A 25,366-nucleotide genomic window follows, 5' to 3' on the forward strand; every position below is an offset into this window, starting at 1 on the left:
AAAGTTTAGTTTTATTTTATTTTATTTTGAGAGATGTGGTGAGGATGATATAGTAATATATGTCCATGGGCATTTTGGTCATTTTGTTGGCCCCAGCTTGTACATGTGTGAGTTTGCTCCATCTTTTTATCTACTCTCCATTTATTCATTTTGTTAGAGATTATCCATTAAAGCTTTCTTGTGTGCCTTTAACACCCTCGTTTACCAGCTTAGGGTCTGTACCTAAGTGATTGAAAGAAGTCACCCTATGTCATTGTAGAGACAATGCTTGTGATAGTTGTAGTTTATATGAGATATCCAGTCTCACCCCCAACAATGAATGGTTCTATGAATGGTTCTAGGCTTACAAGAATCTAATATCATTTCTCCTTGCCCTACCATTCGATAAAAAATAAATCATATCTCCTTGCCCTTAGGATCTTTGAATCCTTGGCAAGATATTCATGGAATGTTGCTAAAGAAAAAGAATGTGTTTAGATAATACAATCATAAAACACATTCTGAATTACCCATTAATTAATGGTTATAAATTGTAATAAAGATAATGACTTAAAACAACATTCAAATATAAAAATGCCTTTTAGCGCATTTTAACAAGAAAAATTGAAGAGAAGGTATTTCCTTTTGTCAAAAGCTACCAAACAACTTTTGTCATAAATCCATCCAAAGTTTCCTCTTTAGGATACCCCACATTCAATAAGATTTGAAAAGTCATCCACTCACTTTTTGGTAAATTTATAACAATAAATTTAGTTATAATCCTACAACCAATAATGCCATGACTCGCTCCTTAGTTTCATTGTTTGGATCACTAAATCCGTCGCTATGTTGGTAAAAGCATTGTGTTAGCCTTGCAAAATCGAATGCAGCATTGATAAGAGGTTCGGGAAGTGAAGAACTTGAGATTAACTCTTTATTCATCTTCTTCCACATATCACTAATTAGAGTTTTTATATGTTCACGAGCAGCTACTTCAAGAGCACCTGTTTCATGCATGAAACATTGGATAGATCCAGGAGCATCCCCTCTCTCGAGCTCTGCCTACATTAGTGAAACAAATATACATTAAAATAAAGTTAATGATTTAAATAGTAACATTTAAATATCATATGATTTCTAAGTTAGACATAATTTACATACTCTTGAAGAAGCCAGGTCATTGCAAAGTCGACAAATCATTGATGGATATCGGATGAGATTCGGATAATTGTCGACGAATTCCAGTGCTTCCTTTGTTACCTTTGGTCTTGTTAAAAAATAAACATGCCCTAATAATATGGGTCCTGTTGACGAAATCCATGCGTTGTTAAGATACTCATCGAGCGTCGGTGTGTATCCATTGTTATACCATTTTGCCTCCACAAGGAAAGATTTACATATATCTGCCCACTAAATTATAGAAAACCACCCAGAATATGAGTTGAGAACTTGCAAATATGAGTATAAAATTAGGTTTTGCAACACCAAAAGAAAATTAATGTTATGTGTATTTTCTTATCTTGTATGTGGGGTTAGTTAGTGCATAGTAGTGGGTATGTGTTTTAGTGTAATGGCCATTAGTTGTGGCTAATGTGTTTAGGGTAGTGGGAGTTAGTTACTTATGATGTGTCTTGTTAGTGGGTAAGTGTGCTTGTGATGTGGCACTCCCTCTTGCTTGTATTTATGTAGTAGCAATTCAATGAAAAGAGGAGACGAAGATAATTTTACAGCAAAGGAGACTTTGTTCTTGGAGGGTCATGGTTCCTCTCGAATCGAGCCATTAGAAGGTCCAGTTGCCTTGAATCAACCTCTCTCCCCCCTTTTTCTATCTTTTATTTTGTTTATTTGTGTTACGGCCGATTAGGCACGTAACAATTAACTTGACAAGGAGAAAAATTAATTGAGTACCAGTTTCTTTAGATACTGTGTGATTTCCCATCCCTCTTCTTTAAGGGTGTCATAAACCACTTCATTGACAGTATTGAAGATTGCAAGAAAACATATCTTCATATACTCTGGAAGCCCTTCCATTGCATTAATATCCCATCTGAAAAAAGAAATCATCAAACGTTGGTATGAGAATTACACAATATTGACAAACTCAAGTGCATTCCAGCAAAATAGAAAAATAAACAGATACCAACCTATCAACAACATCCGTAAAAAGGACTAGTTCTTCTAGGGAACCATAGATATCATAAACATCATCAAGGACTGCTATTAGTGGAGCCACTTTTGTAAGCACTTTTCTGCAGTAACTATACTCAGGTTCCGACATAATTCCCAGAGCCCATACAAAGCATTCCATCAAACGGTCTCTAGCAAAGCTCAAGTTCTTTCCAAGACCCAAACTCCTCCACCACCTAAGATGGAAGAGCAACATATATGGATAGTAAATTCCTTTCAGTGGTAGCTTAAACAAGCACTCACTTGTTTGTTTTTTAATGAAACTCCTCTTTTATTTCAACCATAGTTCGATAGTTATTTTAATGGTCTTTGATAGGTTTTCTAGATTTCTATAAGATGTTAATAGAAAATTATGAAGTGTAAAGAAAGACAGGCGCATGATTATTATAATAATGGAGTGGTGATATTATTTTCGAATGGGATTTGCTAGCCACCTTGGCAAGAGCTACTTCGCGCCCCATCTTTTGCATGTGATGGCAGCCATCACATGCAAAAGACGGGGCGTGAAGTAGCTTCTACGACGAAGGTGGCTGGCAAATCCCTTTTCAAATATATAAAATAAATAAAAATTGAATAGGACATTTTTTATACGATAAGATGAGATAGATGGGAAGAAAAATTTCCAGTGGCACCCACATATTGAGAGTTAATGTAATTTGTAGATTTTTCTAGTTTCTTGAAGATTACTGTTTTGTTTGGAAAATCCTAGGAAATGATAAGTCTGCGACATTGTAAGTCTGAAAATGTATAACTCATTTTTTTATACCTCATTTTTTTATGGGTTGTAACTCATTATTTTACATGTACCAAGAATGCTAGTCTAGTATATAAGCTCTTACCTAGACATGGGCTTTAAGTCGTTCTGGTATATGGCTTGCACCATGTTGTAATCAAGCCTAGCTAACTCAAATAACGAAGGGTTCATGTCTTTTTCTCCAAGGTATGTTTCTATATGCCACCTAGCCTCTAACATTGGCATCCTCCAATGGAAAGGAAGCTCCAAGGCATGCTTTACTTTTCTTTTGAAATTCTGTTTTATGTTTTTCTCTTTGAGATCCACGAGATGCGTGGTCGTGAAAGCTTTGGCCTGGTCCAAAACAATCTCGCCTTCAAAAGCAAGGTGTGAAGCTTCATACAAGCTCAAGATCCCCTCTGTATCCCCACAGAGCGACTCCATGAAGTCACCCTTCTTGTCCTTGAAACCATTAAAAACGTCTGCCGAAGAAAAGTTAGAGATCATAGCAAAGCTTAAAATAATGCACCATTAGTGTCATTGAAACACATTTACCTTGTGAGACCTCAAACCCATGTTGTCTAAGGAGCCTAAATCGTAGAGCCGTGGCATAGAGATCATAATCCATCTTCATGGATGCTATAATACTTAAAGCTTCCTTGATCTCCTTCTTGAAGTGATATCCCAAACCAAGGCGTTGGAGTGTATCTATCAATTTCATCTGAGCTACTATGGATCGATCTTCCTTTTCGAGGAAACAAATGGACCTTGCTTCTTCCTTGAGCTTTTCGAGCTGTGTCTCATATATCTCACCCTACATAGTTGTGGGACAAATTAGTAAGATCCACAGAAAATGATGATTAGAAAACGGTAGGATAATCACCATGTAATCACTCTTTAATGACTGAATGAAATCATAATCCCCAAAGCTTTTTGGGTAATTTGCTGATCGCCGATTAATGGTCGGCTGCAATTTTTGAGTGCTTTGAACACATGTGATTTGTTTCGGCATGTTTACATTTCTCCGTCCCGTAGGCAAAGGTGGCAATTGTGCAAAGGAGCAAGGGGTCAACACGGAGAGGAAACGAAGAGCCATGTTTCTTAGTAAAGAATTTACTGTAATTATGCGACTAATGAAGAGATTACTTATAGCCTCGGACATGGCATGTAGGTGTAGCACGAGATAAATAATCCTCACGAGTCCTCCTAAATAAAAGTCACAAGCCCTCATAAGTACAAGTCATGATACATGCATTAATATATTGAGAGGTTCTGAGGACCAAATTAATTATCGATCTCTAAATTAGACATCACATGCTTCGTGTGCTTACCCATTGTGTATGTGAACATCTCACCAATAACAAAAGAGGTGAAAAGCAAAAAAAAAATGAAAAGAAAAGAAAAGGTGACCATTTGTGTGTGTCAAGTGACCAGTTTTTGTTTGTATTCTCAATAGGAATTCGATCCTCCCATGCAGAAGACCAGTTTTGTTAGACCCACATTTTAAATCATGGAAATGCGCCAGTAATGATAAATTTCCTCCAATTTTTAACTTTGACCGCCCCTATTGTAGTTTTTTGTATGACCATTTTATTTTCTAACGGCTCCCCACGGGGACCATTTCCTTATAGACTATATTTGTTACTGTATTCTCATTTCTCAACATTAATTCAATCCTCCCATATAGATGACCAGTTTTGTTAGTCCCACATTTTAAATCATGTAAATTTCCTCCATTTTTTAACTTTGACCACCCCTATTGTAGTTTTTGCATGACCATTTTCTTTTCTAACTGCTAGCCACTGAAACCATTTTCTTTTATAAAACTACTAGTAAGAAATCACGTGTGATGCACAGGGCAGCACAGAAAACCAAAGTGATTAATAAAAAAGATATTTTTAAAACTATTGATATATGGAGAACAAACCAGTAACTGTACTTGTAAGAAAATAGCAAACAATTCATGTATTTGTTTTATTTTTTTTTGTAACGAAGGGTGTCCCCACCCCCTTCGGGGTAGGACTATTTCCCTACGGATGCGTACAGTCACCCGGAAACCATGTGCATCGGGTAAGCAAGGGGGGATTCGAACGCTCGTCACTGGGGAGCAAACCCATGTATTTGCTAAATGATTTAAAATGTATTAAAGAGTTCATCTAACCGCGTTACCTACAATCGTACAAACAATGAATGGCCCACTTCGTACAAATGCACTAAGTGGCCGGAAAATACCATTTAATATCATCATACATAAGTTATGCGTGGGATTCCAACCAGAATAATAACACAATAAAATACAGGGTATATACCTGGCCCCACCAATCCACCATTGGGGAACTCTATTATTATTATCATCATTATTATTATTATTGTTATTACTAAAAATTTTCCATATGGGTGTCATTATCAAAACTGAACTTAAATCTCATTAGCAAACTTTTAGGGGTGTGTTGGTTGTCGTTTATTTTTGTCCTTGGATAAAATATCATAATAACAAAAGTAGAGAACAAAGGACAAGATTGATTTCTTGATAAAATTGTACATGTAGGATAACCAATCCCAAGAATAACCATCTAGTTTTAATTAGACTAATTCATTTGCTACTTTAACATCTACACATTAATACTAGGTTATTCATTCGTTGGCTACATTTCACTGGTAGGGGTGTTATAGAAACTTAAAAACAGAGAACAAGAAAAATGGGCAGATAATGAGCTTCACCACTCTGTTGTGAGTGAGAGAGCCTTTCTTTTTATTTATAGAGTCATATCAGAAAAGGAAAAATACAATTTCAAATTTAAATTCTTTACAAGGAAAAGGACTGTTGAGAAATCATATCACATAATATATATGTAAAACGGAATCTTGGACGACGAGGGTGCGCCACGTGGCATCCCTCATCAAAAACGTAAAACTCAGGTGATATATTTGGATTGTAGAAAAAATCTCACCATATCCCACGTTTTTAGCAAAATTGTTTCTCCTACGTATATGAGCAAAATTGTTTCTATTTATTGGAGAAAAAATCTCTATCATGTCCCATGATTTTATGACCACATTCCTTGGATTTGGAATGGGCTGACTTGGCATCTTTCCTTTTTCCCTTTCACTCAGGACCGTAGCGAGTTGAGAAATTTGTTTCTCCAAATTGTGTTGGCCCGTCATGAAGGTACTCATGAGAAGCTCCATGTTTTTCTCTAAAGATGCAATGCGAGCCGACTCCCTTTGTTTTTGAAAACCCGGAGGGGGATTTGGAATATTATTTAAAATGGGGTTTTGAAAAGTATGAGGACGAGGGGGTGGCTGAACATAAGTGGGAGGGAAGGTGGGCCTCGGTTGGCCGAATTGGCCTTCGCCTTGGAAATTGGATGGCCCACCTTGACTCCATGAAAAGTTGGGATGATTTCTCCACCCCAAATTATAAGTGCTGGAATAAGGGTTATCAGAATACAAAGCACTTACATTCTCATTAGAATTACCAAATTTAGCAAGAGTTGGACACCCCAAAACAAATGCGCTACCAAGCTGCGCTACATCCCTTTCGATTGTTGTACAGTTTCATTGTAGGGGATTGTCTTGTTTTCCACATCGTTATTTCCTAATATCTAAAGACAATTTCCCTCCCCGACTGATTCTACCATAGAGGCCAACGATAGACAATAACTCCCCCCCGAACACAGCTTACAACTTTCATCGTACTGTGCTCTCCAAAGAGCAACTCTTCTCAAAATCTCAATCAAAAGGTGCTGAGTTGGAATCCCATTCTAAGGATTCTTGCAGTTCCGGAAGATCCAGCTACAGGAGAACCAGGAACGGCTTCCATGACATGGTCCGTGGCTTGACACCAATTACACATGGAAACACAATGTGCAATTTGATTGACTTGTGAAGGTCCTTTGAAAACTATTGCTTCTAGCCTTTTTATTAGGGTATCAAGATAGGCCTATTTTGCCACGGCACCCTCTATTAGAAATACCTTGCTTGAAGTGACTCTCTCACCTTCTTGAGTGGATTCTCACTCTCTTATTTTTCCGCCAAATCAAATAAGAAGTTTCATGCCGCAGCCTCATCCGTGAAAGATATAAAACCGTTAGGACACATGGACTCAAGAAGTTGCTTTGTTTGGTAATCTATGCCCTCATATACTATTTGGCATAAGTGCCACATATCTAAACCATGGTGACGACACTCTTGGAGTAGATCCTTAAATCTCTCCATAAACTCAGAAAACGACTATAATGGCTTTTGTTTAAATTGTAAAATATCGTTCCTAAGCTTGTTAGTCTTATGTAAAGGAAAAAATTTCTTTAGGAAAACGACTGTGAACTCCTCCCAAGTGGAGATGGAGTTAGTTGGTAAGCCATAGAGCCACTTTTTGGCTCATCTTTGAGTGAAAAAGTAATAAAGCGCAACTTTACCGCATCATCGGAAAGTTGTTGCAGTTTAATCAACGCACACACTCCAAGGTAAGCACTTGATAACACTCAACCGCCACTCTCCAACTTCGTTTACTCTGTTCTTCCTTCCTATGCTCAGTTCAACTATTGGTGCACGTCCTGTCTTAAGCATCAAACGGTCACCCCGGAGTCCAAATTCCCAACACGGTTCTCAAATCGTCCTCAGCCCACTTAAGTCTGACCCCCGATGGCCAAACCAACTGCGGTGTAGTAAAAAACTTGGCAAGGCAGATCGCCGATCTGACTGGCCTAGTCTGAAGACGGCCTAGTCTGAAGGCTTAACAAAAGAGAAGAACAACTTGTAGAGCAGGTAGACATCTATACTTATATAAAAAGCTGAATGTGGTACGCTTGATTGTGCCACGTGACACCTCGTCCTCTATCCCGCAATTCATTAAATACCGAGATTTTTTCCTTCTACACCTATTTTCTTTTTCCCAATAGTAAGTTAATGCAAGCATCGTGCCTTATGCATGAAATTATTCATATTCTAATTTCGGCGGTTCCATTCCATTTTCAAATAAATATTTGTAGCAAGCTTGAAGGATTTTTCGTTTTTATGCTACCCATTATAAATGAAAGCAGAGAAAAGAAAAGAAATTATAACATTTCTAAAACTAAACCCCTTTTATAATTTTCCCCATTTTTTTCTCTATTTTCTGTTTTTATCTCTCTATCCAAAAACGCCTCTATTAAAGTGTTAGATTAAATGATAGCTACCTATTTGCATCGATTTGTATTTCCAAAAGCAACGTTTCATTTCTAAAAGAGCCATCGAGTGTAACGTTTCTAAAACTTATCCCAAATATATTTAGTTGTAATCTTTCTAAATGGAACAATTTGCCTGGACACCTTCCCAGAGTGATACTCTCTCTCTCTCTCTCTCTCTCTCTCTCTCTCTCTCTCTCTCTCTCTCTTCCTGCAAAGAGGAGTCCATTCCAAACGTATCTCATCTCTCTCAAAGACTTCATGAATGAGGTCAGCAGATTGTGAAATTGAGACGAAGGGAGAAAGGAAGTCAGATTGGTTATAAAAGACGTAGAGTTGTGGGCAGTTGCAGGTTTAATTTTTGGTTATAAAGAACCCTTAAAGTTTTCTTTCGAATTGCTTCTGGAGAACACTCCTATAAAAAAGATAATAAGAGGTCTTGAAATTGGAACATTGTCCAATACATTCTCTGTATAATGTAAGAATTATCGTCTTCTAATATCTCTAATCTGCCTTTCAAGCACACAATTTTTTTAGTAGTTATGTTCAATCGAATAAAAATGAGATCCTGCAGATGGTTCAACCAAACAGATGAATACACGAAAGGAAGAATGAGTACAGCTTCTCCTGGAAGTACTGGTAGGAGCATCACTATATTGAATAGAGTTTTTCTTTTCCCACTTGATAGACCAATATTCCATGAAAATAACTTTAACATGGCCTATAAGTCAATTTCAACTTCTGTAGAAACTACAAGGGAAATATGAAGGCGACTTCAAATGATAGAAATGGGGAACCAGATATCAACAACTACTCTTTGAAGAAAAAAGGCTAATACTTGAAAATGAATTCGGGGTTAGAATAGAAAATAGAAACAGATACACAGAACCTTAAGAAATGGAAGTGGTTAAGTACACAATAAAAGGACATGCATCCTTTACTTGAATACGATCACGCTGATCAGGTTATATTGCCTTTGTTTATGTACACAATTTTAGACAATTTTTAGTCTCTTAATGCTTTGTAGGCAATTTTTAAGATCTTATTGCTCTGTATATATGATTTGTATCTTCATTTTTATTCCATCTTTGTCTCTCTTCTCATATATATGGAAGTATTATGGGTGCCGAATTTTGGAGTTTAAAATGTTATGGAAGAGAGAATGGAGGCTTGCCTGATTTTTTTTGTTTTCTTCTCACTTTAGGTGATAAATTGAAGTCAAAATTATCAGAATAAACTGAAGAGATTAAATGGAGTGAACTGATCTAATTTCAAATTTACACAGACCACCTTCCATGTATTTTTCCTTAAATTGCAAGCTAATTTGTAAAATTTCAACCTTAATTTCACATACAATTTTTGCAGGTAAGTTACTTTTTTTTTTTTTTGAAATGATAATATATAAAAAAGGGATCCGAGATGGACCACCAGAGATACAAAGAGAAAACTAGAATTTTAATACAAGAGAAACAGGAAAAGAAACATCAAAGAAACAGCCCCCTCTTCTCACGGAGGAAGGAAGTCGAACCACTCCAGCCCTTCTCTTGCAACACCAGATTTAGCGAGGGAATCCGCCTCTCCATTTGCTTCACGCCTAACATGCTTACAAACCAGATCGGATCCTGAAATAAGGTGATGAATTTCCTCAAAATAACTTAAAAAGCGCCACGGAGGAACCACTCTGCCCGATAACCAACCGATTACATTAGAAGAGTCTCCTTCCACAATTGTCCTATCATAGGAATCAACACTTAGACGCTTAATCCCCTGATATGCCGCCCTTACTTCTGCTTCAGACGAATCAGTTATTCCAATGGGACTTGCGAAAGCCCTCGGGAGTCCCTAAGTAGACCCCCAATCCCAGCTGGATCCGGATTTCCAAAACATGACCCATCAAAATTTAATTTAATAAAACCTTCAGGGGGAGCTTCCCATTTCAGACTTCTCTTTTGACGACTCATACCTTCAGAGCACACCGAGCGCCATCCCTCCCAAAGATCGAAAGCTGAGACGAACTTAAACAAAGGAATGCTTTTTACCCAAAAAATGACCAGCGCTATGATTTTATTATATAACAAATATGCTGACTTTGCAGATCCTTCGAAAACTCTCGAGTTTCGTTCCTTCCAAATGACCCACCATAGTGCGACCAAACATAACCTCCAAAGCATCTTACCTTTTTTCTTCCAAGGGACATAATCCCAGCTCGAGAAGAGATCTGCTAAGGACTTGGGGAAGACCCAACAAATCCCAAACCTGCCCAGAATTAAAGCCCAGATCAACCTTGATATCTTGCAATGGATAAACAGATGGTCAATCGATTCCCCATCCTCCAGACAAAGCGGGCAATGATCCACCAAACACATACCTCGCTTTCGTAAAAAATCGATGGTCTGAATCCTCCCATTACACACCGCCCAACTAAAGAAAGATACCGAAGGAGGGCTCAGAAAATTTCAGACCGCAGCAAAGCTAGGGGATCCAGCAACAGGCAACAACCGATAGTAAAAGGATTTCACGGAAAAAACTCCAGAAGGATTCCAAATCCAGATCCGTTTATCCACCCCACTTTTTTTAATATAGCACCCCTCAATGAGATGAAGCAACTGAGAGATATCCGCCAATTCTTGCTCAAAAAAATTTCTTCTGAAAGAAGGGAACCATATTATCCGATTGTGAATTCTTTCAAAGCAATCAGCAACCTTCACGTCTTTGATCGAGGCCACTGAGAACAATCCAGGGAACAGCACTGCCAAAGGATCGGATGAGCACCAAGAGTCCGACCAAAATTTAATCCGATCACCTGAGTATACTTTAAACCTGATTCCGGCCTCAAAATTTTGCTTGAGCCTCAAAATATTACGCCAAATGGTCCTTCCTTTCTTACCATACTTATCATCCGAACACCAGCTGCCTTGTAACAATCCATACTTGCTCCCGACAACTTTCACCCATAGCGCCGATTGTTCCACACCGAATTGCCAGAGCCATTTGCCCAAAAGGGCACGATTGAACTCTTTTAAACGTCGGATTCCCATCCCTCCACTCTTTATAGGAATACAAACCTTATCCCAGTTTACTAAAGGGATTCCTCCTTTCGAAGAAGACCCACCCCACAAAAATCTTCTTTGAAGCATTTCAATTTTCAAGATAACACTTATCGGGCAGCTGAATAGTGACAGATAGTATATAGGAATGTTAGCCAAAACTGCTTTGATTAAAACTAATCTGCCACCTTTCGACATAAGGTTTCTTTTCCAGGTTTCCAACCTTCTTTCAATTTTCTCTACAATAGGATTCCATATCTCTTTTCTCGGCCTTCCCACCCCCAAAGGGAGACCAAGATACGATGAAGGAAAAGTTTCCAACCTGCATCCCATCACATCTGCAAAATCAATAGCTTCTGATGAAGGAATATTTATAGCAAACAAACTAGATTTCTGGAAATTTGATCTTTGCCCAGTAATCATCTCATAGCATCTTAGCAAAGCCTTCAAATTTAAAATCTTCTCTATGACACGAGCACAGAATGTGGGACATGATCCCGCGAGAGGGGCGTGGGGCGCGAGCCGCCGCGCGCTCTCTCTTGGTCTCTCGTTCCCACGCGATTGGCGTGTGCATTTTAATTATTGATTTGAATTTGTCTTTCCTGTAAACTTGGGATCACTAAGGCAATCCGAATTCCACACGAAAGAGACTGACAGAGTCGCCACCTAGATGTGGGATCTAGGACCCGTAATTAACCAGAAATCTAGACTCGCTACCTGGTTACGAGAATGGAAGGTATGGGGAGTTATCCACCACATGCACCATTCCTGCCCGATAATCGGTCTTCGATTCCAAAAGCTAACTCTTTTAAATTTATTTTAAATGGCTCATTCAACTCTATGTTATTGTGCGAACTAAGTGACATGCATCCTAGAATCTAATTTCAATGTGAATCCTAGATGTGTATCTTGATTTATTAATTTGTCTGGATTCATTCTAAGTGAAAGTTCTCCTAGAATTCTAATATCATGGAAAACCCTAACTGATTTGATTAAGTATTTACAAGAAAATTAATATACAAAACACCACAATTTGTTGTGGTGCCGACTCGCGGGTGGTATGCCGTCAGACATCCAAGCTGCCTACGTACCCAAGCCTCACTGGGATCAGAGTCGACGTAGTTCGGTGCACCTAAGCTAAGCTACATATGCCTAACTCAACTAGGACACCGACTTAGACGGATTTGACTGTTTCAACAGTTTTAAGAGGAATTATTTAATTCAAGTTGAGGATTTTATTATCTTAGGATTTCATCTAAGATGCTATATGATTCTTGTCTGAATGCAAGTTGTCCCTTAGACTAATGCAGGTTTTGCCTACATCCTAGTTTACTAGGCTTGTCCTAGGAAAAGATCGGGTGACTAGTGTAACTAGACCTATGGTACGGTTGCTATTCATAGCAAGCGTCCGTGATGAGGCTGGACTCCTAACTCTAGGACTCCCTAAAACCTAGGACACGGCACGACACCAGTGTTCCTAAATTGGGCTCTAATGGTTCTTAGATTGGAAACCATAATCCAATGGTTCCGAAAGACACAAGATAAATCGATTTAAGTTCTCGAGGTTAATGAGTTTCAGATTTCGAAGATTTTCAGTTTCTAGACATTTAAGGATTACCAATGGTTCTAGGGTTCACCAATTTCGGCCTTGAATGGCATCCAAAGGAGGGAATCGTGCGCTCTTTCCTTGTGCAATTTAATACTTAGGTTATAGCATCTTATTGCCTGGCAGAATCTCAGGATTTCCGTGGACACTAACCTCGGAGCCAACAACATGCTATAACTTAAATATTCAAATTGTCAAAGATCAAGTTGCAATTGGGATACGATTATGGATGCACGGGCCATTTTTCCAGGAAAATCTAAAGATCCTAAAATTTCTGTTTCAATGGATTAAGGAGTGAACATGTGACAGAATTTTAAAGTTCTTTAGGAATTTTTATATGATTTTCAATTAATTTCGAATTTTCCATGGATTTTATCAATTTTAAGCATATGAGCGGTTTTACAAGTGAAATTGTTGCAAATAAATTCGAAATGATTTGAAATTTCTACAGCAGCAAGATGAAAATGTATGTAGCTTACAGGATGAGTTTTGCATATTTTTACATTAAATTCACATTTAATCTTGATTAAACCATTAAATGTCCAGATTGCACAATTAACACATAAACTAGTAGAAATATAACTCTAAATTCTATGAAATTTCTACAGAAATACTATATGAATCAAAATAGCATGCAGTGAGATTTTCATGAATTTTAGAAATTATTTACTACCAATTTCGGATTTTACAATTTCCAGACCAGATTATAAATTAACACTACATCCCATATTAAAACAGATCCAAATCACACGAAAAGTTTACAGTAACAAGTAATATGGAAGATAAGACTACTGTAAAAATTTTATGAATTTTAATGATGATCTGATGTTAGTACAAATTCTCCTAAAATCTGATAAGTTTCAAAGAAAATATTAAATAATATACCAAATAAACTCCAAAAATCTTTAAAAATTCATGGTAAAATGAATCAGTAACATATTATTTTCCCACGAAATTTCATTAATTTTAGAATCTGTTTGGTATATAATTTAATTTTTCTTCATCAAAAGATGTTTTTTGAAGAGTTTTCCATTTTTAAAACACAATTTGCGGAAAAAATCAGAATAATTCGGAAAAATACGGAAATATTTCGAGAACAATGCACCTACCTGTAGTGAAGATCTTGCCGCCGCCGATCCGATCCGCCGTCTTTCGCTTTCTCTTAGAGGGAGGGATTGGGGAGTGATTTGAAAAGATTAATGGAAGAAGAATATCTTAGAGAAAATGATGGAGGGAGTGGTTAGAAGAGATAATGGAAGAGAAAGAGATAATGGAAGATAAATTTCTTTTTTTTTTCTCCTCTCTCTTATGGATGGGAAGGGAGATATATATAGGGAGAGAAAGAGAGAGAGAGAGATATGTTGGTGGAGAGCTCATCATGTTGTCCCTCTTAGTGGAGAATCCATCATTATTGTTCTTAGTGGAGGGCCCATCATGTTTCTTAGTGGAGAGTCCATCATTATTGCTCTTAGTGGAGGGCCCATCATGTTTCTTAGTGGAGAGTCCATCATTATTGCTCTTAGTGGAGGGCCCATCATGTTTCTTAGTGGAGAGTCCATCATTATTGCTCTTAGTGGAGGGCCCATCATGTTGCTTAGTGGAGAGTCCATCATTATTGCTCTTAGTGGAGGGCCCATCATGTTTCTTAGTGGAGAGTCCATCATTATTGCTCTTAGTGGAGGGCCCATCATGTTGTCTTAGTGGAGAGCTACCATCATTGCTCTTCATAAGAGGCCTCACAAGAGGCCCCACTGAGGCCCCACAACGCGGGCCCCACAATGTGGGCCCTCGGTTGATTCGATTTTAAACAAATGTTCAATGCGGGCCCACCAAACGAGTCCGAATTTAATCAAAATGCATCATGCGGCCCCACCAAATGGGTCCAACTTTCTCGATCCAAATTTAATCGAAGCACCCAATGCGGGCCCACCAAACGGGTCCCAATTCTCTCTGGTTTAGATTTTTCTGAATAATCCTTCTCAACATTTAGCGGGAAAATACGAAACACGACGGAAACGACCAAAAATATTTAGAAATGTAACAAACGGATGCGGGAAAGAAAGACATTGGAAAACCGACGGAAAACAAACCCTAATTTCTTTATCGATTAAGGTAGAGCAAAATGGGGTGTCTACAGATGCCCCTCTTTGGTAGAGATGACGTAGTCATCGAATACCAAAGTCAAAATGACAGAGCCATTTTGCGTAGCTTTAATCGACAAAAGACTCTACACAAACGGAACTTAGACGCAAACATTTACTACCTAATGCAAGGCCCTAAATGAAATCCTAGAATTAGAACATAATAAGAAATCCTGATGCGGTGCCGTTCACAAACGGGCAACGAGAGAATGAGATACCACTTTCGAATGGATTCCGAACAGAAAGAACAAAGATCGTTCTCAAGCGGTTTTTTTTTTTTTTTTTTTTTTTTTTTTTTTTTTTTTAAAAAGAAAATGAGACATCTTTCACAAGCGGGCTCAAGGAGGATAAGAGACCATTCACAAATGGACTCAGACAATGAGGTACCATTCACAAACGGCCTCAAGGAGGATATGAGACCATTCACAAATGGACTCAGAAAATGAGGTACCGTTCACAAACGGGCTTAAGAAGAAGATGAGACCATTCACAAATGGACTCAGAAAATGAGGTACCGTTCACAAACGGGCTTAAGGAGAGGACGAGACCATTCACAAATGGACTCAGAAAATGAGGTACCGTTCACAAACGGGCTCAAGGAGAAGATGAGACCATTCTCAAATGGACTCGAGAAACGAGGCACCGTTCACAAACGTGCTCAAGGAGAACATGAGACCATTCACAAATAGACTCAGAAAATGAGGTACCGTTCACAAACGGGCTCAAGGAGAAGACGAGACCATTCACAAATGGACTCGAGAAACGAGGCACCGTTCACAAACGGGCTTAAGGAGAAGACGAGACCATTCACAAATGGACTCGAGAAACGAGGCACCGTTCACAAACGGGTTCAAGGAGAATAAGAGACCATTCACAAATGGACTCAGAAAATGAGGTACCGTTCACAAACGGGCTCAAGGAGAAGACGAGACCATTCACAAATGGACTCGAGAAACGAGGCACCGTTCACAAACGGGCTCAAGGAGAACATGAGACCATTCATAAATGGACTCGAGAAATGAGGCACCGTTCACAAACGGGTTCAAAGAAACAAGATAGCTTCAACAACGAAGAATTTAGAGATTTTTCATAAACTTGAATTTGACGTAGGATTGGATTTGATGAATTTTTGATTTTTCAGAAATAAGGCACCGTCCACAAACGGGCTCAAGGAGGACATGAGATCATTCACAAATGGACTCAGAAAAATGAGACACCGTTCACAAACGGGTTCAAGGAGAAGACGAGACCATTTACAAATGGACTCGAGAAAAGAGGCACCGTTCACAAACGGGCTCAAAGAAACAAGATAGCTTTGATTGATGAATTCAACAATGAAGAATTTAGAGTTTTTTCATGAACTTGAATTTGACATAGGATTGGATTTGATGAATTTTTGATTTTTCAGAAATAAGGCACCGTCCGCAAACGGGCTCAAGGAGGACATGAGACCATTCACAAATGGACTCAGAAAAATGAGATACCGTTCACAAACGGGTTCAAGGAGAAGACGAGACCATTTACAAATGGACTCGAGAAAAGAGGACCGTTCACAAACGGGCTCAAAGAAACAAGATAGCTTTGATTGATGAATTCAACAACGAAGAATTTAGAGTTTTTTTTATGAACTTGAATTTGACATAGGATTGGATTTGATGAATTTTTGATTTTTCAGAAATAAGGCACCGTCCACAACCGGGCTCAAGGAGGACATGAGACCATAAACAAATGGACTCAGAAAATGAGGCACCGTTCACAAACGGGCTTGAAGAGGATATGAGACAATTTATAAATGAACTTCAGAAAATGAGACACCGTTCACAAACGGGATGAAGGGGAACATGAGACCATTTACAAATGAACTTCAGAAATGAGGCGCCGTTCACAAACGGGCTCAAGGAGAACACGAGACCATTCACAAATGGACTCAGAAAATGAGGCACCGTTCACAAACGGGCTCAAGGAAACAAGATAGCTTTGATTGATGAATTCAACAATGAAGAATTTAGAGATTTTTCATGAACTTGAATTTGACATAGGATTGGATTTGATGAATTTTTGATTTTTTGAACTTAATGAAATCGGGGATGCTACAGATCGTGCTTGTCAAAGATATCGGAAACTAGGACTTTGACGAATGATGAAACGGCAAACCGAAGAACCATTACTAACAAGAATGGATTAGAAACACTTTTATGAAACTTCAACAAGATTTTTCTCAAAGAGACTGCTGGTCTTGTCTTTGGGGATTTGGATGACTGAAACCTTGAACAAGACACTTGAAATTGGTAATCTAGAACAACGGCTCTCTTGGATATAATCATGGAAAGGTGGGACTTGCCTCTTGATAGGTGTTTAGATAAACATTTCTTGACCAGGAAAGTATTTAACTAACTGGAAGGAAATTCTGAATTTTAACGGTTCATCTTTCTGAGAAATTGGCTCGACCATCATTGCATCTGAGGCTCTTCCAAGCTTAAGATGCCTTCCTGGGGTATGATCTTTTTACGGAAGCTGGGCTTTCTGATGTTTCTACTTCTGAACTCTTCTGAGTTGATCATCTTTGAAATGAAGCTGTTTGACTGGATTCTCAAGCTCTTTCAGGTACAATCGCAGGGAGCTGACGAAGCCGGGCCTCCTTCACCGAGACAGTTGCATCATTTGGACATATGGATGACGATTGACTCTTTTTAAATAGAAAACTTAGATAAAAGGCACTACTCAAAGGATTGAGGAGCTCTAAAGGAGTGAACATAGAATAACAACGATTGATTAACTACACTGACAGACACAGTAATGCTTCTGACTTAGTTAACGTTTTATTTGGTAAGTCTATCCTTTCAAGGAATATTTTTTTCAATTGGTAAACACTGGACTTTTTCCTTAAAACAGTAATGCCTCAATGATTTAATTACAACTCCTAGGATTGCTTAGCTCCAATGCCCCCAGTTTTGAGGATGTCACTTGAATTTATTTGAACTTCAATTGATCTTCAGTCCTGATACCGGCTGTAACCTTCTTATAAATTTGCTTGAACTTCAGTTGATCTTCAGTCTTGATACTGGCTGTAGCCTTCTTACAATGATTCTCTTACCATGACCAAGTCACCTCTTCAGGGTTTTTAACTTGGCGGACCGTGGTAGCCTTAACTTTTGCCTGAACCGTCTTTCTAGGTTTTCGATTCAGCAGGCTATCCCCTTAGCTTTTGCCTAAGCCGCCCTTTCGGGTTTTCAACTTAACAGGGGAATGATCTTAAATTTTGCCTAAACCGCCCTTTCAGGTTTTCAGTCTAGCAGATCTTCAAACTCCATTTTTTTTATTCATCATCATTTTTTTTTGTTTCGGGACCTAGATCATTAGTTCTGAACACCGGAAGGACTTTATAGGTAGGATAGGGCTTTTCAAAGAATGGCTTAAGGTTCAACAAAGATTTCGACCGAACCTGTGAATAGGTTGCCTACATATCCCAAGGTAGGAATCAGGTCGTGTATAGTTCAGGGCGAATGCCCCTAGTTTGAAGATAAATTGTTTGAAGGTTAATTGATTTTTTCCTTTTTTTCTTTCTTTCTGGAATGATTGACCTCTCTTCTTTTGGAACTGGTCCCTCTTTTTTTTTGGAACGATTAAATTTCTTTTCCTTTTTTCTTTTTTTTGAATCGACCGAACTCGGTTTAACCGAGCTGCCTACGTACCCCAGTGTAGGGATCAGGTCTCGCGTAGTTCGGGGCGAATGCCCCTAGTTTGATGGGTTTTCAAGAAAATTTCATTTAGGCTCGAAGGGTTTGCAAACCAGTATTCTTTTGACGTTGGGTTCTGATTTTGGGATTTATTCGGCCAAAGGAGGCCTTCCGATGTTCAGATTGGGAGTCGATCTAGTTTACTAGAGTCCCTCTGGTACTGATTATTTATTTTTTTATTTTCTTTTTCTTTTTTTTACGGAGTTTGACGGCATTTCCAGGTAAGAGATAATAAATCTTCTTCTTTCAAGATTCTAATACGTGCCTTCGACTTTCATAGAGCGAAACTTGTTCTTCGACATCCTCCATCTATGGATTTGTAACTCTTGATATCTGATGATCACTTTTCAATGCTTGCTCTTGAACTTCTTATCTCGAATTTGATGGCTTCATGTTATGAATTTGAGAACCAAGGTCATTGATTGGTAATATGAAAGTTGTTTCCACTCCATGCCCCTTGCATAGCATATGATATTCACTTCATTCTTTCTTGAACCTTCTATCTGGGTCTTTCTCTTGGCATTAATGGTAACACTTACCGGACCATCTTTTTATCCTCAAAATGGGTTTACCAATTCTTCACACTCTTCAGAGGGTAATGTATTTTCAATCGGCATTTACTGGATCAAGGTTTCAGTGCCAGTGTTTACCACTTTAATTTCATCTTTGAAAGGCTGAGATTGGCGCTCCTCCTCTTGTTCAAGTAATCGTTGTGACTCAAGTGGAGTTTCGTCAATTTTGTCCTCATTTGATGAGGGAGTCTTATTTTAAGATCAGAAGCACACTTAAGAAACAGACACCAATGAACTTTTGGAACTGAAATTTTTATTTAAAGAAATGGCTATTACATCTGATGACCTATCCTGAACATTCTTAGGATTCACAACTCTAAATAAAAAAGAGAAGCAGAAGATATCTTGCCTGGACTAGGCATTGACCTTGAAATGTAAGACCGGACTCAACAATTGTACTGACCATGATTACTGATTCGCATAGGGGAACGCCCCTAGTTCAAGGATTATGATAGTGAACTCTGAAGGACTCAGCAAAATATTCTTGAAAAAGGTTGCCCTTAGAGTAAGAAAAGACCAAGGGTACAAGCAAGATTGGATCATCTGGACCAGGCATGATCAGATCATGAGATTGCATAATCGAAAGATTGTGAGATTCTGCTCCTGCCAGTTAGGGGATGGCATGAAGATACGATCGAATCGTATGACAGAAGAATGAAAGACGCACGATCAAGAGATTAGATGAGATAGTATAAGATTGCTTTCAACGGATAGATCATGAATGACTAATCCTATGAGATCTTTGGAAATGATGGGATTTATATCCTAACCCCAAAGGAAAAGTTTTTAGTCTTCGCACATTTTAACAGTGTTACCTGAAGGCATCAACCCTAATCCTAATCTAGCGGAGTGGAGAGAGGATCTCGACTCATGACTTTGTTTGTGTACCTAGGACCGATCGTAGCCATTGGAAGATGGACTACGGCCTAATCTAGACACAAATGGGTAAGATATCCTAAACTAGGCTCACACATGTGGTGCACATGTGTTCGTATACTGCATGCATGTGTGGGTTAATCTAGGGGTAAGGCCAAGAGTCCCCTTAGCGCGAATCCATGTTCGATATACTGTACCAGTGTCCGGCGTATCAGTACGTGAACAAGAGATCCGTTTACGCACCATAAAGGTACTAGGCTAAGGGTGGAATGCTTCTCTATCACAGAGGCACCAGGTGATGAAATCCCAGTCAACCATGCTAGATAACACTCCGGGTTCCTAAAATAGGACGTGTGTGCATGTGAAATGCAAGGGTTTAGATGCAAGTGATGTAAGTGTGTGCAATAAGTTCGCGCAATCTATGATGCCTTCAGGTTTTGTTAAATTAAGTTCGAGTAAAATGTGATGAGAAAATAAAACGAGACAAACTAATCTAACAAGTATAGAGTTTTTATGAGCCAGTTAAATTAAATTCAAATGAATTATCTTTTGAAATTTTAATGAAGTTAGGTGGTCCCCAGCAGAGTCGCCAGACTGTGGGACATGATCCCGCGAGAGGGGCGTGGGGCGCGAGCCGCCGCGCGCTCTCTCTTGGTCTCTCGTTCCCACGCGATTGGCGTGTGCATTTTAATTATTGATTTGAATTTGTCTTTCCTGTAAACTTGGGATCACTAAGGCAATCCGAATTCCACACGAAAGAGACTGACAGAGTCGCCACCTAGATGTGGGATCTAGGACCCGTAATTAACCAGAAATCTAGACTCGCTACCTGGTTACGAGAATGGAAGGTATGGGGAGTTATCCACCACATGCACCATTCCTGCCCGATAATCGGTCTTCGATTCCAAAAGCTAACTCTTTTAAATTTATTTTAAATGGCTCATTCAACTCTATGTTATTGTGCGAACTAAGTGACATGCATCCTAGAATCTAATTTCAATGTGAATCCTAGATGTGTATCTTGATTTATTAATTTGTCTGGATTCATTCTAAGTGAAAGTTCTCCTAGAATTCTAATATCATGGAAAACCCTAACTGATTTGATTAAGTATTTACAAGAAAATTAATATACAAAACACCACAATTTGTTGTGGTGCCGACTCGCGGGTGGTATGCCGTCAGACATCCAAGCTGCCTACGTACCCAAGCCTCACTGGGATCAGAGTCGACGTAGTTCGGTGCACCTAAGCTAAGCTACATATGCCTAACTCAACTAGGACACCGACTTAGACGGATTTGACTGTTTCAACAGTTTTAAGAGGAATTATTTAATTCAAGTTGAGGATTTTATTATCTTAGGATTTCATCTAAGATGCTATATGATTCTTGTCTGAATGCAAGTTGTCCCTTAGACTAATGCAGGTTTTGCCTACATCCTAGTTTACTAGGCTTGTCCTAGGAAAAGATCGGGTGACTAGTGTAACTAGACCTATGGTACGGTTGCTATTCATAGCAAGCGTCCGTGATGAGGCTGGACTCCTAACTCTAGGACTCCCTAAAACCTAGGACACGGCACGACACCAGTGTTCCTAAATTGGGCTCTAATGGTTCTTAGATTGGAAACCATAATCCAATGGTTCCGAAAGACACAAGATAAATCGATTTAAGTTCTCGAGGTTAATGAGTTTCAGATTTCGAAGATTTTCAGTTTCTAGACATTTAAGGATTACCAATGGTTCTAGGGTTCACCAATTTCGGCCTTGAATGGCATCCAAAGGAGGGAATCGTGCGCTCTTTCCTTGTGCAATTTAATACTTAGGTTATAGCATCTTATTGCCTGGCAGAATCTCAGGATTTCCGTGGACACTAACCTCGGAGCCAACAACATGCTATAACTTAAATATTCAAATTGTCAAAGATCAAGTTGCAATTGGGATACGATTATGGATGCACGGGCCATTTTTCCAGGAAAATCTAAAGATCCTAAAATTTCTGTTTCAATGGATTAAGGAGTGAACATGTGACAGAATTTTAAAGTTCTTTAGGAATTTTTATATGATTTTCAATTAATTTCGAATTTTCCATGGATTTTATCAATTTTAAGCATATGAGCGGTTTTACAAGTGAAATTGTTGCAAATAAATTCGAAATGATTTGAAATTTCTACAGCAGCAAGATGAAAATGTATGTAGCTTACAGGATGAGTTTTGCATATTTTTACATTAAATTCACATTTAATCTTGATTAAACCATTAAATGTCCAGATTGCACAATTAACACATAAACTAGTAGAAATATAACTCTAAATTCTATGAAATTTCTACAGAAATACTATATGAATCAAAATAGCATGCAGTGAGATTTTCATGAATTTTAGAAATTATTTACTACCAATTTCGGATTTTACAATTTCCAGACCAGATTATAAATTAACACTACATCCCATATTAAAACAGATCCAAATCACACGAAAAGTTTACAGTAACAAGTAATATGGAAGATAAGACTACTGTAAAAATTTTATGAATTTTAATGATGATCTGATGTTAGTACAAATTCTCCTAAAATCTGATAAGTTTCAAAGAAAATATTAAATAATATACCAAATAAACTCCAAAAATCTTTAAAAATTCATGGTAAAATGAATCAGTAACATATTATTTTCCCACGAAATTTCATTAATTTTAGAATCTGTTTGGTATATAATTTAATTTTTCTTCATCAAAAGATGTTTTTTGAAGAGTTTTCCATTTTTAAAACACAATTTGCGGAAAAAATCAGAATAATTCGGAAAAATACGGAAATATTTCGAGAACAATGCACCTACCTGTAGTGAAGATCTTGCCGCCGCCGATCCGATCCGCCGTCTTTCGCTTTCTCTTAGAGGGAGGGATTGGGGAGTGATTTGAAAAGATTAATGGAAGAAGAATATCTTAGAGAAAATGATGGAGGGAGTGGTTAGAAGAGATAATGGAAGAGAAAGAGATAATGGAAGATAAATTTCTTTTTTTTTTCTCCTCTCTCTTATGGATGGGAAGGGAGATATATATAGGGAGAGAAAGAGAGAGAGAGAGATATGTTGGTGGAGAGCTCATCATGTTGTCCCTCTTAGTGGAGAATCCATCATTATTGTTCTTAGTGGAGGGCCCATCATGTTTCTTAGTGGAGAGTCCATCATTATTGCTCTTAGTGGAGGGCCCATCATGTTTCTTAGTGGAGAGTCCATCATTATTGCTCTTAGTGGAGGGCCCATCATGTTTCTTAGTGGAGAGTCCATCATTATTGCTCTTAGTGGAGGGCCCATCATGTTGCTTAGTGGAGAGTCCATCATTATTGCTCTTAGTGGAGGGCCCATCATGTTTCTTAGTGGAGAGTCCATCATTATTGCTCTTAGTGGAGGGCCCATCATGTTGTCTTAGTGGAGAGCTACCATCATTGCTCTTCATAAGAGGCCTCACAAGAGGCCCCACTGAGGCCCCACAACGCGGGCCCCACAATGTGGGCCCTCGGTTGATTCGATTTTAAACAAATGTTCAATGCGGGCCCACCAAACGAGTCCGAATTTAATCAAAATGCATCATGCGGCCCCACCAAATGGGTCCAACTTTCTCGATCCAAATTTAATCGAAGCACCCAATGCGGGCCCACCAAACGGGTCCCAATTCTCTCTGGTTTAGATTTTTCTGAATAATCCTTCTCAACATTTAGCGGGAAAATACGAAACACGACGGAAACGACCAAAAATATTTAGAAATGTAACAAACGGATGCGGGAAAGAAAGACATTGGAAAACCGACGGAAAACAAACCCTAATTTCTTTATCGATTAAGGTAGAGCAAAATGGGGTGTCTACACAGAACAATAAGGTATCATCAGCGAATTGCAGGAGCGACACTTCAACTCTGTCACGACCAATGATGAAGCCCTCCAACAGACCCCTACTACTTCCTTTTACCATCAACCTATTGAGAGACTCCGCAATAATTAAAAAAAGAAACGGAGATAATGGATCCCCCTGCCTTAGCCCTCTAGATGACTTAAAAAAGCCTTTTGGCGACCCGTTTACCAGGACAGAGAACCATGCCGAGGAAATGCATTGTCTCATCCAGCTTCTCCAACGGTTGCCAAAACCCATTCTCCCTAGAAGATAATCCAGACACTCCCAGTCCACTCTATCATAGGCTTTCTCCATGTCGAGCTTGCATAGAACTCCCCCGAAGCCACTTCTTGAATATGAGTCAATAACTTCGTTCGCAATTAAAGAACAATCCAAGATTTGCCTTTTACTAACAAAGGCACTCTGCGTATCTGAGATAACAAATGGAAGCACTATTTTAATCCTGTCTGCTAATACCTTGGCTAACACCTTGTAGAGGCAGCCAACCAAGCTAATTGGACGAAAATCAGACACCCTGGATGCACCTTTGATTTTGGGGATTAATGTTATAAGGTAGCCCCTGTGCTCCTATCAAGACTCATACCTTCAAAGAACTCCTTGAAGAAGCGAAAGATATCCCTTTTAACTACCGACCAACAGGATTGAAAGAAAGCTAAGCAGAAACCATCCGGACCAGGCGCTTTGTCTTTGGGGATGGAGAACAATCCTTTCTCAATTTCCTCCTCCGAAAAAGGTTGTTCCAAACTCGAACTGGCTTCCAGATTTAAGCTATTAAACTCCACACCCTCCGGAATAGGACGTAAAGATCCTTCAGAAGCATATAACTTAGTATAAAAGTCTACGATAGCTGAGGACACATCTTCTTTAGTATTCCTCCTAAGTCCATTCACAGATAAAGACTCAATTCTATTCGTTCTTCTTCTAACACTAGCCATCGCGTGAAAGAAAGCCGAGTTCTTATCTCCCTCCTTCAGCCATCTCACCCTTGATCTTTGCCTCCATGAAATTTCTTCCCGCAGCAGCAACTCTTTATGTTCCTGTTTGGCTTTTCCCATCTCTGCCCAATCCACCTCTGAGCTTAAACCACATTCCTCCAAAGCTATCAATTCCTTAAGGCGATTCTCCAACCACACCTTCCTACCTTGATTTAGATGATTTTGTTGCTTAGACCAAACTTTTAAGTTGTGCTTCACAAATCTAAGTTTTTTCCCTATCACCACATCTGTAGGCCCCTCCACATTACATGAGGACCACCAACTCCCCAATTGATCCTCCATTTTTGGAAATTGAAGCCAGGCCATTTCAAATCTAAAAGGAGGAGGACCCCATGACTATAATCGCGGGTCAAGAAGGAGAGGGCAATGATCCGATACTGAATGCACCAGAGCTCTGGAAAAACTCTCAGGAGCCAGAGCCAACCATTCG

General features: G+C 38.9%; 2 protein-coding genes and 1 non-coding gene across 3 annotated transcripts; 1 reads left to right on the top strand and 2 right to left on the bottom strand.

Annotated features, from left to right (window-relative positions):
• Positions 1 to 455: 455 nt before the first annotated feature.
• LOC143858325 (alpha-terpineol synthase, chloroplastic-like) lies at positions 456 to 4,022 on the bottom strand. The gene is made up of 7 exons (XM_077368980.1): positions 3,783 to 4,022; positions 3,455 to 3,713; positions 3,006 to 3,381; positions 2,124 to 2,342; positions 1,888 to 2,026; positions 1,141 to 1,389; positions 456 to 1,041 (listed from the first exon to the last, which is right to left on the bottom strand). The coding sequence occupies exons 1-7, from the start codon at positions 3,993 to 3,995 to the stop codon at positions 754 to 756; spliced, it is 1,743 nt and encodes a 580-aa protein (XP_077225095.1). The 5' UTR covers positions 3,996 to 4,022; the 3' UTR covers positions 456 to 753.
• Positions 4,023 to 7,070: 3,048 nt separating this feature from the next.
• Positions 7,071 to 7,177, top strand: LOC143858342 (small nucleolar RNA R71). Its single transcript, XR_013238919.1, has one exon. It is a non-coding gene; the product is annotated as a small nucleolar RNA R71 (small nucleolar RNA).
• Positions 7,178 to 10,520: 3,343 nt separating this feature from the next.
• LOC143857676 (uncharacterized) lies at positions 10,521 to 25,218 on the bottom strand. The gene is made up of 4 exons (XM_077368111.1): positions 24,525 to 25,218; positions 24,110 to 24,351; positions 11,335 to 11,504; positions 10,521 to 11,232 (listed from the first exon to the last, which is right to left on the bottom strand). Exons 1-4 carry the CDS (start codon positions 25,216 to 25,218, stop codon positions 10,521 to 10,523), a joined length of 1,818 nt encoding a protein of 605 aa, XP_077224226.1.
• Between the last annotated feature and the right edge of the window lie 148 nt (positions 25,219 to 25,366).

The sequence above is a fragment of the Tasmannia lanceolata genome, unplaced genomic scaffold (assembly GCF_043159265.1).
Source record: "Tasmannia lanceolata isolate RefF3 unplaced genomic scaffold, GAP_Taslan_0.1 ptg000025l, whole genome shotgun sequence".
Lineage (NCBI taxonomy): Eukaryota > Viridiplantae > Streptophyta > Magnoliopsida > Canellales > Winteraceae > Tasmannia > Tasmannia lanceolata.

Bases quoted from the DNA above. Each gene is read 5' to 3' on its own strand.
- LOC143857676 (XM_077368111.1), bottom strand. From the start codon at position 25,218: ATGGAGGATCAATTGGGGAGTTGGTGGTCCTCATGTAATGTGGAGGGG. The intron at 24,352-24,524 runs GTATGAGTCTTG...TTGTTATCTCAG, and splicing joins CTTCAAGGAGTTCTTTGAAG to ATACGCAGAGTGCCTTTGTT. The intron at 11,233-11,334 runs GTTGGAAACCTG...GTCACTATTCAG, and splicing joins GTAGAGAAAATTGAAAGAAG to CTGCCCGATAAGTGTTATCT.
- LOC143858325 (XM_077368980.1), bottom strand. From the start codon at position 3,995: ATGGCTCTTCGTTTCCTCTCCGTGTTGACCCCTTGCTCCTTTGCACAA. The intron at 3,714-3,782 runs GTGATTATCCTA...ACAACTATGTAG, and splicing joins CATTAAAGAGTGATTACATG to GGTGAGATATATGAGACACA. The intron at 1,390-1,887 runs GTACTCAATTAA...TCTATAATTTAG, and splicing joins CACAGTATCTAAAGAAACTG to TGGGCAGATATATGTAAATC.